The sequence below is a fragment of the Lissotriton vulgaris genome, chromosome 10, assembly GCF_964263255.1.
Source record: "Lissotriton vulgaris chromosome 10, aLisVul1.2, whole genome shotgun sequence".
NCBI classification, from domain to species: Eukaryota; Metazoa; Chordata; class Amphibia; order Caudata; family Salamandridae; genus Lissotriton; species Lissotriton vulgaris.
This window is the reverse complement of record NC_141698.1, coordinates 852,090,339-852,108,937: the sequence shown is the minus strand read 5'-3', so window position 1 is coordinate 852,108,937 and position 18,599 is coordinate 852,090,339. Positions and strand designations below refer to the sequence as shown.

The 18,599-nt window shown below is 45.5% G+C and overlaps 1 protein-coding gene across 1 annotated transcript in view; it reads right to left on the bottom strand.

Annotated features, from left to right (window-relative positions):
• Window positions 1-18,599, bottom strand: part of CFAP69 (cilia and flagella associated protein 69) — a 552,009-nt gene that overhangs the window by 165,549 nt on the left and 367,861 nt on the right. Inside the window, exons 16-18 of the mRNA XM_086941791.1 lie at window positions 8,124-8,205; window positions 5,095-5,284; window positions 3,848-3,985 (exon numbers count right to left, since the gene is read on the bottom strand). Coding sequence (XP_086797917.1) covers window positions 3,848-3,985; window positions 5,095-5,284; window positions 8,124-8,205 — 410 coding nt within the window. The remainder of the gene's footprint in view (window positions 1-3,847; window positions 3,986-5,094; window positions 5,285-8,123; window positions 8,206-18,599) is intronic.

Here is an 18,599-nt window from a genome sequence, read left to right as displayed (position 1 = left end):
GCTGAAGCTATCAACTGTCACCGCTCAATCTCCACTCAAGTAGGCGGAGAGTTGACAGGTTTGTGTGGAGGACCCTCCCCTGCTTCTGCGACAGAAGATCCTCCCAAAGGGGCAGCCTGATCAGAGGATCGATGCTCATTCGAAGATTCTTGGGGAACAAGACTCTCCGTGCCCAGACTGAAGCAGCAAGAATGACTTGGGCTAGGTTGTTCTAGACCTACTTGAGAACTCTAGGAAGAAGTGGTATGGGCGGAAAGTCGTCCAGGAGGCCTGAGCACCACTTGCAATGAAAAGGGTCACCGAGCTGCCTTGAAAACACCAACACGCAATACTGCTGACACTGAGCATTCTCTTTGAAGGTGAAAATATGTAACGAAGGCTCTCCCCACTGTTGAAAGTGACTGAGCGCCATCTCCGACTGGAGGCACCATTCGTGATCCGCTGGGCATCGACAGCTGAGTTTGTCTGCACTGATGTCCAGAGAACATGCCAGATGTTGAACCATCAGGGCCATGCCCTACTCTTCCAGCCATGCCCAGAGGTGTACAGCCTCTTGATAAAGGGTCCAGGACCCTCCACCTGCCTGCTATTTACAGTACCACAGGGTGGTCATGTTGTCTGTGAACACTTGCACCAACTTCCCCTTGACAGAGGGAAGAAATGCTTTAAATGCTAGTAGGATCACCCGAAACTACAACAAGTAAATGTGGAGCCCGACTCCGCCAGAGACCAGAGTCCTCTGATCTCCACTTCTCCCATATGGCCTCACCATTCCAGGAGGGTGGCATCTGGTTGGGGAAGGGAGGGTGACCTGCCTCTGAGCCAATATCGGTTCATTAGCCACCACCACATGTCTTTTGCAGTTCCCTCCAAGATATGAACCATATCGGAGAGATTCCCTTTATGCTGTGCTCAATGGAACTTCAGGTCCCGATGCATGCCTTCTGGCGTGAATTACCAATAGGATGCAGAAGGCCATGAGTCCCGGCAGCCTCATTAATTTTCACCAAAATCCAAAATAGAGGCTGAAACATCAATATCATAACCTGACTATCATGGCCGCAACCACAGCCATCCCCTTGGTAAACACCCGAGGGGTGCTGGTAAGGCCAAAGGGGAGCAGGGTAAACTCGTGGCCTACTCTGAACTGCAGGTAACGCCTGTGGGCCGGAAGGATGGGAATGTGAAAATAAGCATCCGTCAAGTTCAACACTACCAGCCTTTCTCCTTGGTCTAGGGCAGACAAGACCTGGCCAATTTGAGCATCTTGAATTTCTCCTTTTTGAAGAAGGGATTGACGGTTTGAAGGTCTAGAATAGGACAAAGATCCTTGTTCTTTTTGGGTATCAGAATGTAGAAAGAATAATAATCACTGCCTGCTTCTGCCTCTCTATGGCTCACTCGACCAGGAGAGCCGTAACTTCCTCTCTTAGTAGAACAAGATGATCCTCCACAAGTCTTTCTTGAGATGGGGTAAAGGAGTAGGAAAAGATAGAAAGGGAAGGAAGTAACCATCCCAAATGATCTGCAAGACCCATTTGTCCGATGTTATGGACTACCAGTGAAGGAGACAATGTTGAATTCTCCCTCCAACTGGATATCCATGGCCTTCCAGAACCAAATCATGAAGGCTTTGAGCTTGTAGCTGCCGGGGTTGGTTGGCAGATGACTTCTGGCTACCATTCCCACGAGGTCGGAATGTACCATGTCCATGTCCTCGCACAATTTGGGAAGCCTGTGCAGGACGCTGGCTGGGATTTGGTTGATGCAGTTGAAAACCCCTTCCATTGCCATGAAAGGGGAAACAGACAGACTAGGGATGAGTTGTCACTGAGAAGCCCAAGGACCTGGCCGTAGCCCATGAATCCTTGAAATGCTCCAGCACTGAGTCTGTCTTCTCTCTGAAGAAATAATTCCCATTGAAGGGCATGTCCATGAGGTTGGCCTGGACATCCCCAGTGAAAGCCAGATGGTCTCAGCCAGGTGTGGCACTGCAAGGCCACCGACAACTAAATCGCTCTACCCAGCGAGTCAATCGTATCAAAAGCACACCTAATGGTGAACTTTGCTGTTTATCTCCCAACTTTCACTGCTTGGGAGAGCACGGCCTGTGCCTCCTCCAGGACCTGGGGCAGCACGTGCACATTTCCCAAAGGGTGTGCAAGAAATGGCCCAAAAGTCATGCTGTGTTCACCGACCATAATGCCAGGCTAGAGGAAGAAAGCATCTTCTTCCCAAGTGTTTCCAACCTCTTTTATTCCCTGTCCAGGGGGACGGAAGGGAATCCGCTGTGGAACATTGAGGCTTGGACCACCAATCTCTCGTGAGTAGGATGTTGACTGAGTAAACCTGGATCACCGGGTGCAGGGAGAAGGCAACTTGCTAAAATTCCTGTTCACAGGAGCCCCTGTGCTAGGCTTGGATCATGAATCTAGAAGGTCACTGCTAGTGCCTCATTAAAGGGCAAAATGGTTTTGGATGAGGAACCTTTAGGCTGACGAACTTCAGTCAAGAGATTAGTCGTGACTGGCACTGAAAGCAGCCCCTGGCCAAGGGCCTCTGCCCCCTTCTTTACCATCATGGCATAAGAAGCCCCCTCCTCCATAGTCATAGTAGGTGAAGAGAGTATACCCGTATCTGGAGAAGTGTCCAGACCACTGGCTTCCTCAAGCTCCTCATACAGTCCAATTTCTCACAAGGATTGTCTAACTATTGTTCTAAAGGGTCCTGAGACCCCCCTCCTACTCCTCTCCCATGCCTTAAACCTCTTCAAAATGTACAGACAGTGATCCATAGCCTGTAGGCTCAATCGTCAAAAATGTCAATCTGACTCCAAGTGGTCAGTTATCAGAATGGGTCTAGCGCTGCCAGTGAGCCCAGCAGTGCCGGGAGCATCGAATACAGAACAGGCTCCAGGGATGGTCGCGTTGGCAACACCACAGCCGATCTGGATCTGGGATCAGATCTATGGGACCTTACCGGCGCAGATGCCAGAGCCGTCTTTGTGGAAAAGGATGGGGCCTCCTTTCAATCCTGTCCGGTGCCAATGTCGTGCCACATGGAGCTGAACAAAGTCAACTGACGGCACCCAAGTGTACTGCTGACGCTAACATTTCCGGATCCAGTGTGACGCCGGGAAAATTCAAATGTAAGAAATCTGCTGCTAGAAACCTCTATCAGATATAGCACTGCACCACAGCAAGTACACATTTTTGTGAGGAAAGCCTAAGACTCCCACAAGGTATGGATCCACAACAGAGGAATGTAAAAAGGGAACTGATGTCATTGATCCATGGTGGGCACTCTATGGCTTCAGTGACGTCATCTGAATGTCACTTCCAGGGTCAAGACGAAGCCAGCGCTCTCTACCAGCATCGTAAGAGCTTTGAAGTTTCCAGATCCAGTCTGACACCTAAGAATATTCTGCAGAAGTATCCATCGAAGGCTGTACTTCATTAAGTTGTGGGAGTGATTTTATTTGTTTTCTGTATTATGTTTATCAGGAAGATTTGATGTAATTCTATGAATTTATCAAATTCATTTAATGAATGTCAACTCCTTACAGTAAAAATATTAGAAAATATCACTCCATGCAAGAATCTTCAGCATTTTTCTATATTTGACAATCTCAAATTATCACAGAAGGAAAGTAGATCGAGTTGATATGGACAGATTATTGTTGGTACTACATTCTGCTATAAACCCAAGGTTACCACAATGAAAGGTCTTACCATGGAAGCCATAAAGTAATACTCTATTTATGGAATTTTACCACTCAATAATTCATTACTTAATATGTGACACACATTACTTGTGATAATAGCAATTGAAACAATAACCCACTTACCTAATTTGCAAAATACAGAATATATTTTCGCCCTCATGTTTTCAGCAACATCCATGATAGCACTGCTTGGGCAATTTGCAGGCATTGGAATTACTCCCTGTTCATCTTGGAGAATGCCAACTAAAGGTTTCTTTGCATCTGCGCAAAAACATAAAATAAGGACTTTATTTCATAACACTTTGTTTCAACCAAAAAGATGAAGACTACATTTTAAATGTATTGTAAATTAAAGTACTTAAGCAAAGAACGGCCTACATAATCCTTGAACCCCACAATTATCACTTGTCAAAATATCATGACGTTTAAGATGTTCCATATGATATGCAAACAACATTATAAACAGTAGAGCAATTGATAAGGAAGCACAGTTCTAATGAAGCATTCTAACAGCTCCCTGAGTTAAGTTTAGTCACTGAAGGGTATTGTGAGAATTACATGAAATGAATGAGAGTGCAACGACCTCTCTTCCGGGTCTTCTTCCTGAAGTGAAGGAGGTGGTTTATGTATAACCGATGCTGGTGACCCAATAAGCTTTATCTCCAGTTAAGTTGTGGACGATGCCTGGGTCATAGCCTCGTTCCACTCAAGATGATAAGCTGGTACATACCTGTGCTTGCCCTAGGTTCTGGAAGGACCTATTGGTTTCTGTTTACAAGAGAACTTGTGATAACATATCAGTGCAACTTACAGTATTTTACATGGCAGAGAATTAATGTGCCTAAAATATGCAACCAATATGCCAATGAACAATGCACGGATCTCCGTTAGAGACCACATTTCCACTTCTGGGTTAGTGTTAAGAAACATATTTCTCCACAGAAAGCAGTAAATAAACTATTAGTTGAATCCCCACCCATTGCAGCTACTGCATTGAACATAATGGAGTGCTTCTTCCTACTAAATCTCACTTAATATAAACTTATCAATGAGCTTTGGACCTTTGTCAGAGAAGTTGAGTTTGAGAGGTCAATACCAGGGGTTAATGCTATATGCACACAGGCATTTCCCTCTGGTATAAGGTAGCCCCACATAAACCTACAAAAATAATGTTATTTGGTGAATAAAATTGTGAGGCAATGCACTGAGGATTGGTAAATTAATTCATAGATAAAGTTTTATGATTTGGATAAGGTAAAGCATGTAAGTGTTGTAAAACACAAAGGAAATACCACTGAAAGCATAAATTGGAGGAATCATGAAAAAAATCATAACAATTCTAACTAGTACTTTATGTTTGGAAAACTCACCTATAATCCTATTTTCATTGTGACGAACACCTAATAAATCCTCTTCTTGTCTCCAAAGTTGAACTAAAAGGTTGGCTGTAGTCTGGTTTTTATTTCCTCGCCAGGTGTTGAGGTGGGAAATTGTTTTTGGGTTGTCACAAAATTCTACCAGTATCCCAAGAATTACATTGTTCATGTTACTCTGGTTTAGCTTTGAAAGAAATAACAAAAAGAGAATTTTGTTAGCGGATCATTTGCCCTAATGGCCCTTTGTGAAATTTACAACAAAGAATCTTGAGAGATTTTTGTTAATCCGTAGCATTTCCATTTACCTAGAGATTCCAGATTTTGCCTGACATCTGTGGTTAATTATGCACGGGCTGTAATGGTGCTCTACGTTACCTGACAGCTGTTCAAAGCAACACATATGAATCGTGATTACAAATTTACATTGCTGCTAAAGTCTTTAGCTGAGTTTGAACAGATAAAACCAATATAAAGTAACAACCACTTGAATATTTTTAACTGGCAGTGACAGCTTTGAAGAGTGACTTGATTTTTGTGGCCATTCAATGAAACAAATCTACTCTTGTACATTCAAAGTGTATGTTTTTCATTAGTGTTAATACTATTGGTTTGGTTTCACATGATTTCTTGTTGTTTTGCGTTTGCTGTCTCTAATTTCTTGGGAGTACCAGGGTGTGAATGGCTCTGTTTTGTGAAGCACAGCTTAATTGATGTAAATGCATCCGGCCAGGCAGGTTTCCAGCCGGCTCATTCTATTGAAACTGTCATTGTGGCAGTACTAGATGCTCTCCGAGACCATGCTGATAGGGGTTCTCCCCGGGTATTGGTACTTTTAGATCTATCCGCCGCTTTTGACACAGTTGACCATGCAATCTTGGTCGATCGTGTCGAACTTGTGGGTGTCCGGCGGGCGGCCGCCTGCTGGCTCTCTTCCTTTTTGAATGATAGGTTTCAGGCGGTTCGTCAAGGGCCGTATCTCCCTCCCCCTAATAAAATCCCATGTGGGGTCCCGCAGGGTTCGGCACTGTCACCCCACTTATTTAACATCTATATTTTCCCTTTGATTTGATCTCTGAAGGAGAGAAATGTGACAGTTTTCAATTATGCAGATGACCTGCAGTTGGTCTTCGAGATAGATGGCTCTGATTGCTCAGTGGCGAATTTTCAGGGAACACTGTTGTATATACAACAGTGGATGGATTGCAATCATCTGAAACTGAACTCGGGAAAGACAGAGCTTGTCCTGACCGGGGACAGCCATAGATTTTGGGGTTCACATTATTGGCCTGTGGAGCTGGGTCCATCTCCTCTCCCATCCAGTTCGGCCAAAACTCTGGGATTTTCCCTTGATAAGGAACTCACATTGAAATCCCAGGTGGGCAATGTGATCTCGAAGTGCTTCCTTCAGATGCGCAAGATCAGGAAGATCCATCGTTTCTTCACTCAGGATGCTCTGATCCGGATTATAACTGCCACTGTTACATCTCATCTGGACTATGCGAACTCTGTGTACCTGGGTATGCCACTCTATCTGTTCAAGCGTTTGCAGTTGGTACATAATCAGGCAGCTCGGCTGGTTATTCGACAACCCAGATGGCAACCTATTAGACCTGCGCTCGAGAAACTACACTGGCTTCCTATTTCTCAGCGATGTGTTTTTAAAACAGGTTGCCTTGTGTTCAAGGCACTGTATGCTAAAAGCCCTGCATTTATTATTGATCTACTACCTAGATATGTTCCCAATCGGGCTCTTCGCTCAGCCCATCTTTTCCTGCTATCTGTTCCTAATTTCAAACGTCTCCGTCAAGGTGGCCGCCGCTTTGCGGTCCTGGCGCCAAAACTCTGGAACTCTTTTCCCTTGGCAATTCAGTCTTGTACTGACACCATGCAGTTTAGGAAGCTTCTCAGGACATGGTTGTTCCAGCAAGCATATAACATGGGATAGTGGATAGCTTGCGGTCTGTTCAGTCTGCTCTTAGCTTGCTCTGTTTTCTGGTCAGCGCCATGAAGCCACTCGGTGAAAGTGCACTCAATAAATAACCACTAACATTAACATGTTGGCTTTCAGGGCGGTGTTGAGTACATTTACGATTGTGTTGTCATTGGTTGTGGATTTGGTCGTAGTTGCAAAGATACATCATCAGTTTGTGATGAGTGTCAATAGAGAAAGATTTGATGTAGTAAAAATGTTTTTCACATTTATGTTTGCCCACAGTAGATGTGTTGTGTACGATGGAGGAAAATGTTGTTTGTTAAGTGGTCAGTCCACAGTGGAAGTGGGCAAGGCAATGGAATGAGAGCATGGAGAAGACCAGGTTTAAGGTGGTTTCTTGGGTGAGGGTTGGTCAGCTGATATGTTTATTAACGCTCAAGGTACTAAAGAAGGCACTGAACATTATGTTAATTTTATCAGTGGACGATTCACTGGGAAGGTAAAAGTCACCAAAAAAGATGTTGCTGTTACAAATGAAGAACTGATGATGGAGAAGTGTGTGAAGATTTTGATAAGCTCCAGTGGACTGTAGCTAAAATTGTATGTGACTATCTCAGAAGGTGGAGGGGGAAACAAGAGATGAGGAGGTCCTGGGAGGTAAGAGTTGTAGATTCCCAGCCATTGTAAAGCCAGGGAGCCATATGAGAGTTAAAGGTTAGTTCCTTTGACAGAGGTGCATGATTCCAGTATGTGTTGATGGTGTAGGTCAGCAGTGTACTGAATATTTTTATGAGGGCCTTGTATAGCACAAATCATCCCAAACAAGAGGTCACATAATGTTGTTAAATCTTAACTGTTATCTTGCATCTTGGACTGGACTCATTTAATGCTTTTTTTTGTGTCATAATTTAATGCTTTTAATATTGCAGGTACGCTGAGAACAGTAAAGTGTTCAGTGCCTTCCTAAGTTGTAAGTTATATTAAAATAACAGCTTTCCAGTGCTTGGTAACAGAAACAGATACATACCTGAACTTCACTTATCCGTTAAAATATTGTGTAGTCTGTTGATTTTAGACACTGTACACCTACCAACAGTAAATCCAGAAGGATGAAAATGCCTTCTTTTTCCAGAAAGTAGTCTTCTGCAGTGTAGCATCCTATAACACAGCACCTTCAAAAATAAACATGCTGTTACTATTCTGAAACAATATCGATAACTTCTTTATAAAGGACAACTCTAAGGTTTAGTGAGCATTGGCTTATCATTATGGGGCCGTATTACATAAAGTGCCCCAGGGGCGCAAGAGGGGTTTGTGCCCCTTTTGCGTGCCCCTGGGCACTTTGGTATTAGAGGAGGCTGCAGGCGCTTGTGCAGCCCCTTCTGTAATAGCTATAGAGCTGGCGCACATAAAGCACCAGCGCTATCTTCAAGGGGGCGTTCCCTCATTTGCATGGGGGCGTGCCCCACACAAACGAGGGAATCCCTTTGCCTCTGCGCCTGCGCCGTATTATTGATGTGGGCGCAGAGGCAAAGAAGCCCTCAGGAGGCGCACTGAGAGTGTGCCATCTATAGGGTGGCATACTGTCAGTGCTCCCCCTGATGGCAGCCCTCTAGTGAGGGGAAAGGAAGTCCCATGGACGCCCCTGATAACTGTGGAAATACGGAGCGTCTGTAAAGCAGCCGGTCTGTTTTTCACAGGAATGCGCTGCCCCCAGGGCAGCATGAGTTGGCGGCGGCCCTAGGGGTAGCGCATTCATGGTAGTAAGGAGCATTTTCACTATTTGCACCGGGAGCACCTTTTTCAAGATGCTCCAGGCGGAAACACTGAAATTGAGCATTTATCATAATACGGCCCATGGTTTCTTTCATGTGTATACTTTTTCAACATCACTGAAAGGGACTTCAGAATTGCTGTTAAAGCTCTCCTGTCCTCCTGCATCTGGATCGTGCAATGCCCTACTACAAGGCCTCCCACATTCCACAATGGCCTGACGAACGAGCATCATCCATGCCACAGCACATCTCATCAAGGGAATGAAGTAATGTGACCAAATTACCCCACTCTAATGGAGCGTAACTGACTCGCATGGTCACCCTGCGCCATCTTCAAAACCAGCTTCATTATCCCCTGCCTTTCTGGAGGACATGTTCACCACCTCCCAGATCTCAGCACAAAAGCAGCCAGGACACCATCACACTGTAGGTCAAGTACAAAAAAACACTTCTCAATTTGTGCATCCAGGATCTGGAACAAAATCGCTATCCATCAGACCCTCCAAAATCCTGCTCCAATTAAGGAATATGATGAGGGCACACCTCTTTAAGAACACTACATCACGAAAAGGTAATAATTCCTCTCCACTCTCAGAACAAGCTTTGCTGACAGTAATTCATTAGCTGTATTACTGCCCCTGGCCCTGTACACCTTCAGTGCCTCTTGGCTAAGTGTGTGCTATACAAACTCTTCATAGATAACCATTTACTGTCAGACATTGCAAGCTGATGGAATAACTGTGCCTCACAGTCCAACATGCAAAAGCAATAGTTGATGGACAGAATGCAGATCAATGTCATACATTCACCCCAGTACAGAGATCTGGGCCTAAATCCATCGTTTTTTTGCTCACCATGCCGTTCTAGTTTGAACCCAGCCATATGCAAATCAGTCTTGACCCTGTGCTCCATGTCAAACATTGCAAGCTGATGGAATAACTGTGCTTCACAGTCCAACATAGCACAGACATAATCCACGAGATGTTGGGGGGCATTTAGACAGTCCATCCAGGCCACTAGTTAAGCCTCCTCTGCTGCTTGCCCCTGTACACACATTCTTCAGTTCTCTATGCGAGACTGCTGGGCCGATTTGTAACGATTTTAAAATTTCCATTATCAGAGTTAATGCACTTCCTAAGAAAAACGGATGCATACATGCTGCTACCTTGCGTTAGAGGATGACGTTTAAAATGTTACTTTGTAGAGAAGGGGCGTCTTTCAAACATTAGGATCATATGCAATGCTTTGCCATCAATTTTAGGCTGAAATGAGAGCTACAGTACAAACACTGCACTGCGCTCATGAAAGATTCCAAGCGTTTTGCGTTTAGTTAAAATCTCCAATAATTTAGTAATTCACAAAATAAATCCCAGGGTAAAACGTACACACATCAAACCAGTGGATTTGAATGTTTAAGAACACAGCACATATAATGTATTCATTAAGAAATGTGGACACTTCCCAAACACTATCCAGAGTGTTGGGAAGAATACTTGCCAAACACTATCCAGAGTGAGAGTGCTGAGAATGTGGACACTTCCCAAACACTATCCAGAGTGTTGGGAAGAATACTTGCCAAACACTATCCAGAGTGAGAGTGCTGAGAATGTGGACACTTCCCAAACACTATCCAGAGTGTTGGGAAGAATACTTGCCAAACACTATCCAGAGTGAGAGTGCTGAGAATGTGGACACTTCCCAAACACTATCCAGAGTGTTGGGAAGAATACTTGCCAAACACTATCCAGAGTGAGAGTGCTGAGAATGTGGACACTTCCCAAACACTATCCAGAGTGTTGGGAAGAATACTTGCCAAACACTATCCAGAGTGAGAGTGCTGAGAATGTGGACACTTCCCAAACACTATCCAGAGTGTTGGGAAGAATACTTGCCAAACACTATCCAGAGTGAGAGTGCTGAGAATGTGGGCACTTGCCAAACACTATCCAAAGTGCCCAGAACGAGGACACTTGCCAAACACTATCCACAGTGCCGAGAATGAGGACTCTTACCAAACACAATCCAGAGTGTTGGGAAGAACACTTACCAAACACTATCCAGAGTGAGAGTGTTGAGAATGTGGACACTTGCCAAACACTATCCAGAGTGCCGAGAACGAGGACACTTGCCAAACGCTATCCAGAGTGCCGAGAACATGGACACTTTCCAAACACTATCCAGAGTGCTGAGAATGAGGACACTTTCCAAACACTATTCAGAGTGCTGAGAAGGATTAGTTACTTACCTGTAATCCTAGTTCTCTTCCAGGGGTATACTCATCAAAGTCATAAGCACTGAATAGTCCCGCCCTCGTGCGGGACCCCGGAGCAATAGCCAATAATATGCATATATCTACATATATATATATATATATATATACATACATATAAATACACAAATAATAACTATATATATATATATAGATAATATGCATTATACATATGCAGCCCAAAATAACCATACTAGGCTCAAAAGACTGCCCCCAAATGCCTGAAACAAATCTTTACATTTGTTAAATAAAGACATATAAATGACCTTATATGAAAATGCAAAGAAGAAAGCACTGCCTTTGTTGTCTTTGAAACACACCACCTTTATTTTCAAAGGTAAAACAGGTAGGACCATAGAGGCAGCTTTAGCCTAGATAGGCTGCATTGTAACAATAGGAAAAAAACTGGTGCCGTGCCTTTAAGACCTCTATGAGCCTCCAGGCTCCCATCATGCACCACAGGTGACAATTAGGTCAGTTTTTTTTGGACGGCGTATAACAGTGTAAACACAGCATGGGTAATGCGTAAAATAGCCAGTTCTGGTATTCGTCCGGGGAGGAGGGTGGGTGTGCTTATGACTTTGATGAGTATACCCCTGGAAGAGAACTAGGATTACAGGTAAGTAACTAATCCTTCTCTTCCAGGGGATACTCATCAGTAGTCATAAGCACTGAATAGAGTAGCAAGCCCATCCCATACCCTGCGGACGAACACCAGACCTTCTAGACAGCACACTCTTATGTGAATTACCCAAACAAATTTGTCAGTGACGCCTGACCAACTTGGGCATCAGCCTGAGCATCAGAATCAAGGCAGTAATGGCGGGCAAATGTGTGAACCGACCGCCACGTAGCTGCCTTACAAATTTCATGTACAGGAACATTTTTAAGCATTGCTATAGTAGCAGCCTTTCCTCTAGTGGAATGAGCTCTAGGTCTACCCGGGAGGTGCTTTCGTGACAACTGATAACATAACAAAATGCATGACACAATCCATCTAGAAATGGACCTCTTAGTAGCAGGAAAACCCGTATTTAGAGGACCGTAGTTCACAAATAGATGATCAGTCTTTCTGACACTCTTAGTTTTATCAAGGTAAAACTTCAAAACTCTTTTCAAATCCAAAGAGTGCAGAAGAGCTCGGAGTAGCAAAAAACGTAGGTAGTGTCACTGATTGATTTATGTGAAAATCCGAGATTACTTTAGGGAGAAATCTCGGATGAGTCCGAAGTACCACTCTATTCGCATGGAAAACGAAATAGGGTTCTGTTGCACAAAACGCCTGAATCTCGCTCACCCTGAGCGCAGAAGTGATAGCTACAAGGAAAGACACCTTCCACGACAGATGTTGAAGAGAAGCTTTATGTATAGGTTCGAATGGGGGACCCATCAATTTAGACAAAACCACATTAAGCTCCCAAGGGAGGATACACCTTCCTGAGACCCTCCAGGAAATCCTTCACAACTGGCATTTGAAAGAAAGAAACCTGAGTAGGGGACTTTCGATAAGCTGTTATTGCTGCCAGATGGACCTTAATAGATGAATACTGTAAACCTGCTTTGGCCAAAGAAAGTAAGTATGGTAACAGTACCTGTTCCTGACCTCGAATGGGGTCATGACCTTCAGCGGCACACCGCGTGAAAAATCGCTTCCACTTGAAAGCATATGTCTTTCGTGTAGAAGCTCTCCTTGCCTCCTTTAAGATGAACATACAGTCCTGAGAGAGACCTAGGTGACCATACTGGACGAACTCAGGTACCATACTGCTAGCTTCAGGGACGGCAGGTTGGGGTGGAACACCCTGCCGTTCTCTCTCGTCAGCAGATCCGGAAAGCAAGGAAGTCTCTTGTGCGGTATCTTGGAGAGATGCAGGAGATCCGGGTACCACCATTGGCGAGGCCAATCCGGAGCCACCAGACTCATGTCTGTCTTGGAATTGTACAGTTTCTTGATCACCAAGGGAATGAGTGGAATCGGTGGAAAAGCGTAGAGTAACGTCTCTGTCCAGTCTATCCACAGAGCATTCCCCTTGGATCCTCGTTGTGGGTACCTGGATGCGAAGACGCTGCATTTTGCGTTTTCGGCGTCTGCAAAGAGATCGATCTCTGGTAACCCCCATGTTTGAAAGACGTCTCTTATTACTTCGTCTTTTAAGACCCAGTCGTGCGCTTCTGCGAAGTGTCTGCTTAGTTCGTCTGCTTGTACGTTGAGGACACCGGGCAGATGGACAGCTGAAATTTTCATACCCCGAGCCAGAAGCCATTCCAGATTGCTTGCGCTTCCAGCGACAGAGGTCTGGATCTCGGTCCGCCCTGCTTGTTCAGATAGTACATTGTTGTTGTATTGTCCGTCTAAACAAGCAGAGAGGATGTCTTGAGCACAGGAAAGAAAGCCTTGAGAGCTAGATGGACAGCTCTGAGCTCCAACATGTTGATGTGATACAACTTTTCTTTCTCCGACCACACTCCTTGAACTTGAAGTGACTCTAGATGAGCGCCCCAACCCTGCAGGGACGCATCTGTCACCAGGGATCGTTTGGGCATGTGCTCCTGAAAAGGTACTCCCACAACCAGATGATTCCGCTGCATCCACCATTGAATGGAGATTCGCACCGACAGAGGCAATGATAGTTTGTCTTCCCATCGGTTTGAAAACTAGGACCACTGATCCTCCAGCGACTGTTGCAGAGGTCTCATGTGTAGCCTGGCATTTGGAACAAGGAAAATGCAAGACGCCATGGATCCTAGCAGAGACGAGATCTGTCTGGCCGTTGGTCGAAGAGTCTTTAACATTGTTTGGCACTTGAGGAGAATGGATGATAGTCTCTCCTCCGAAGGATACGCTTTTGCGTCCTTTGAATCCAGAAGTGCGCCCAGATAGTGGATCCTCTGTGTGGGATTGAGGATAGACTTCTTGAAGTTCACGTGCAGACCTAGTCTTCGCAGCTGATGAATACAGAACGTGAGATGTTGCTGAAGTAGAACTGGAGAGGCACTCTTTATCAGCCAATCGTCTAGATAGGGATAGACGAAAATATGCCTCTTTCTTAGGAAAGCCGCTACGAGTGCCATGCACTTTGAAAAGGTGCGAGGAGCTGACTTTAGCCGAAGGGCAAGACTGCGAACTGGTAATGATTGGTTTGAATGCAGAACCTTAGAAACTTCCGATGTTTTGGGGCAACGGGGATGTGAAAATACGCATCTTGAAGATCTATGGAGCACATCCAGTCCTTTTGATGCAAGAGTGGAATTATTTGGTGTAACGCCAGCATTCTGAACTTTTCTCGCCGAATGAACTGATTGAGGCGCCTGAGATCTAGTATGGGCCTGAACTCCCTGCTTGGACCTTTCTTTTGAACTAGAAAGTAACGGGAGTAAATTCCTTTTCGACGTTGTGTCCTTGGGACCTCTTCGATGGCTTTCTTTAGGAGTAACACTGACACTTCCTTTTTTAAAAGGTGAAGACGATGGAATACAGTCTTTTGAGGAAGAATTGAAGGTGGAGGAAACTTGAACCTGATTGCATATCCATTTTGCACAATATTCAGCACCCATGCGTCGTTTGTGATGTTTTTCCACTCCTCCAGGTAAAAAACGCACACTTCCCCCCACCGGAGTGGTCAACGGGCTCAGGGGAAGCAAACACTCACTGCTTTTGCTGTTGCTGCTTGTTTCCAGGAGCAGTCTGTCTGGAAATTCCGCCTCTTCCTCTACCAAGACGACGCTGAGAGAACTGAGATCTTCCTTGATTCTGTTGTGAAGACCATTGAGGGGTTTGAACCCTCTGCTGGCCCTGTCTCCGATCATAAGGACGGTATTTTTTCTTAAAATTGTCCTTCCTCTTTTCGAGACCTACAGCTCTCACAGTATCCAGCTCTGTCTTCATTTTTGACATTTCGTCGTCAGCATGAGACTCAAAGAGCGTTTTCCCATTAAAAGGCAGGTTTAAAATGCGGTGCTGGGCTTCAGGTTTAAGACCCGTAAGTCTTAGCCAAGCTGAACGTCTCGCGCAAAGACCATGAGCATAGCCATGCGTGGATAGATCGGAAGCATCCGCAGCTGCGCTAATCACCTGATTAGACACTAGCCCACCTTCATGAAGTATTTCCAGGAAGTCATTCTTGTCTTCTTTGGGAAGTTTTTCAGCGAACCGGGATAAGGAATCCCAAAGAGAACGGTCATAGCGACCCAACAAAGCGGAGGCGCTGGCAACCTTCATGTAGGAAGCAGAAGTGGCACACATTTTCTTTCCTACCGAATCCATAGTCTTGCTGTCCTTGTCTGGGGGAACAGACGAGGACGTCGATCCATTCTGATTTTTACGTGCCGCTGAGACGATGACCGAATCAGGTTGCGGCTCTGCTCTTAAAAATAACGGGTCAATGTCCGGAGCCCTGTACTTCTTTGCGATCCGTGAGGTAACCGCTCGCAAAGAAGCCGGTGTCAAGAACTTATGTTCGGCAGGCTCCAAGAGACCTGGAACCAGAGGAAGTAAAGGTCTCGATGAGAATCTTTGATGTAAAGTTTCGAAGATAACTGTAGTCTTCGCAGTAGAGACAGGCATCTCTATATTAAGTTTCGCTGCTCCCCGGCGAAGAACCTCATTAAAAGTGATTACGTCATCAATCGGCGATATCCTGCTTGGAGGAGTCGAAGATAACGTCGGTGAGTAATATCTCTTCGAATTCGTAGATCTTGTCGAGGGTCTCGTATCACGTCTCTTGGATGATCGGTGATGTGAAGACCTTGGAGAAGGTGAAGTCCGCCTTCTCATGGATGGAGACTTCCTCTGCGGAGTACGCTGCCGCCTTCCAGGAGACTGGGTCACTCGTAAAAGAGGTGACCTTGATCTTGACACGGGTCATTCCGACACCGGCGACCTGGACCTAGACTTTGGAAGATTGATTCTCCTTATCTTCCAGTCTCTAAGTTCTCCCAACCATCGTGGGGAGATGTTAGCCCCTGTAGGCGATGGCGCTCTTGAAGGCTCTGGAGAGATCTGTACTATATTCAGCCCAGGGAATGAAGATGAACTCCCAGAAACAGCCACAGAAACCTGAGATCGATCTTTAGAAACCGTTCTAGGTCGTTTAGCTGCAGGAGACGTGGAGCGTGGTCTCTTCGACGTCGATCTTTCCAAAGGTGATCTTCTCGGCGTCGACCTCTTCGGCGTCGACCTCTTCGGCGGCGTCCTCCTCGGCAGCGTCCTCCTCGGCAGCGTCCTCCTCGGCGGCGACCTCCTCGGCGGCGTCCTCCTCGGCGGCGAACTCCTCGGCGTCGACTTTCTCGACGGCGGTCTCCTCGACGTCGAGTGTCTCTTAGGTGATGGAGTCAAGCGCCTCGACGACAACGCTTTTTTTAGGTGTCGTGTGCCTTGACGCCAACTGGTCAGGGCTCTTCGACGTCGAAACCTCCAATGCCCGGTTCGACGTCGGTGTCATAGCGCCTCTCGATGGCGGCCTTGACTGTTCTTTTGAGCCTCTCGACGGTGAACGTCGACGTCGATGAGACGATGTTGAGTCCCGTCCTCTCGTAGTCGTAGGGGAGCCAGACTTGGATCGCCTACACTCATGACGTCTCTCACCTCTCATCGACGGCGAATCCTTCTTCGACGGCGACTTCGACGTCGACGGAAGACGTGACGCTGATTTCGACGATTTCGAACATACCGGAACTCTAGAAGAAGATCTGTCCCTCGAAGTCGACGGGGAACGATGTTTTCTCTTCTCCCCTCTTTCCTTATGTTCTTTCCGCTGAGAAGAAGGTTTCCTGGAGTGAAGTTCTTCTCTTCCACTCACGGTTTCACCTCTGTCATGCAGGAACTGAAGCCTGCTCTTCTCCCTCTCTCTTAAAGTTCTGTTTGTTAACTTGCTGCAATGGTAGCAAAGTTCTGGCTTGTGTGTAGATGGAAGACAAGCCACACAGACCGAATGAGGGTCTGATTTGGCCATTTTTTTTCCACAGGCCGGGCACTTACTAAATAAGGCAGGCATTGTGACTGGAAAAAAAAAGGTCAAAAAACCACAAAAATTGTTGAATTAGTCAGATAAAGACTAAAGATGTCGAGTAAAGACAAAAAATTGAAAGAACTACCAGAAAAAAGTGAAATAAAATCACCAACTGGCGAGCTCAATGCTCCAGGATCCTCACAGAAGGAGCCGGAAAAAAGAACTGACCTAACTATCACCTGTGGTGCATGATGGGAGCCTGGAGGCTCATAGAGGTCTTAAAGGCACGGCGCCAGTTTTTTTCCTATTGTTACAATGCAGCCTATCTAGGCTAAAGCTGCCTCTATGGTCCTGCCTGTTTTACCTTTGAAAATAAAGGTGCTGTGTTTCAAAGACAACAAAGGCAGTGCTTTCTTCTTTGCATTTTCATATAAGGTCATTTATATGTCTTTATTTAACAAATGTAAAGATTTGTTTCAGGCATTTGGGGGCAGTCTTTTGAGCCTAGTATGGTTATTTTGGGCTGCATATGTATAATGCATATTATCTATATATATATATAGTTATTATATGTGTATTTATATGTATGTATATATATATATATATATATATATGTAGATATATGCATATTATTGGCTATTGCTCCGGGGTCCCGCACGAGGCCGGGACTATTCAGTGCTTATGACTATTGATGAGTATCCCCTGGAAGAGAATGAGGACACTTTCCAAACACTATTCAGAGTGCCGAGAACGAGGACACTTGCCAAACACTATCCAGAGTGCCGAGAACAAGGACACTTGCCAAACACTATCCAAAGTGCCGAGAACGAGGACACTTGCCAAACACTATCCACAGTGCCGAGAACAAGGACACTTGCCGAACACTATCCAGAGTGCCGAGAACATGGACACTTTCCAAACACTATCCAGAGTGCTGAGAATGAGGACACTTTCCAAACACTATTCAGAGTGCCCAGAATGAGGACACTTGCCAAACACTATCCAGCATGTTGAGAAGGACACTTGCCAAACACTATCTAGAGTGAGAGCGCTGAGAATGTGGGCACTTGCCAAACACTATCCTGAGTTCCCAGAATGAGGACACTTGCAAAACACTATCCGGAGTGCCCAGAATGAGGACACTTTCCAAACACTATGCAGCATACCAATAATGAGGACACTTGCCAAACACTATCCAGAGTGCCGAGAATGAGGACACTTTCCAAACACTATCCAGCATACCAATAATGAGGACACTTGCCAAACACTATCCGGAGTGCCCAGAATGAGGACACTTTCCAAACACTATCTGGAGTGCCCAGAATGAGGACACTTGCCAAACACTATCCAGAGTGCCCAGAATGAGGACACTTGCCAAACACTATCCAGAGTGCCCAGAATGAGGACACTTTCCAAACACTATCCGGAGTGCCCAGAATGAGGACACTCGCCAAACACTATCCAGAGTGCCCAGAATGAGGACACTTGCCAAACACTATCCGGAGTGCCCAGAATGAGGACACTTTCCAAACACTATCCAGCATACCAATAATGAGGACACTTTCCAAACACTA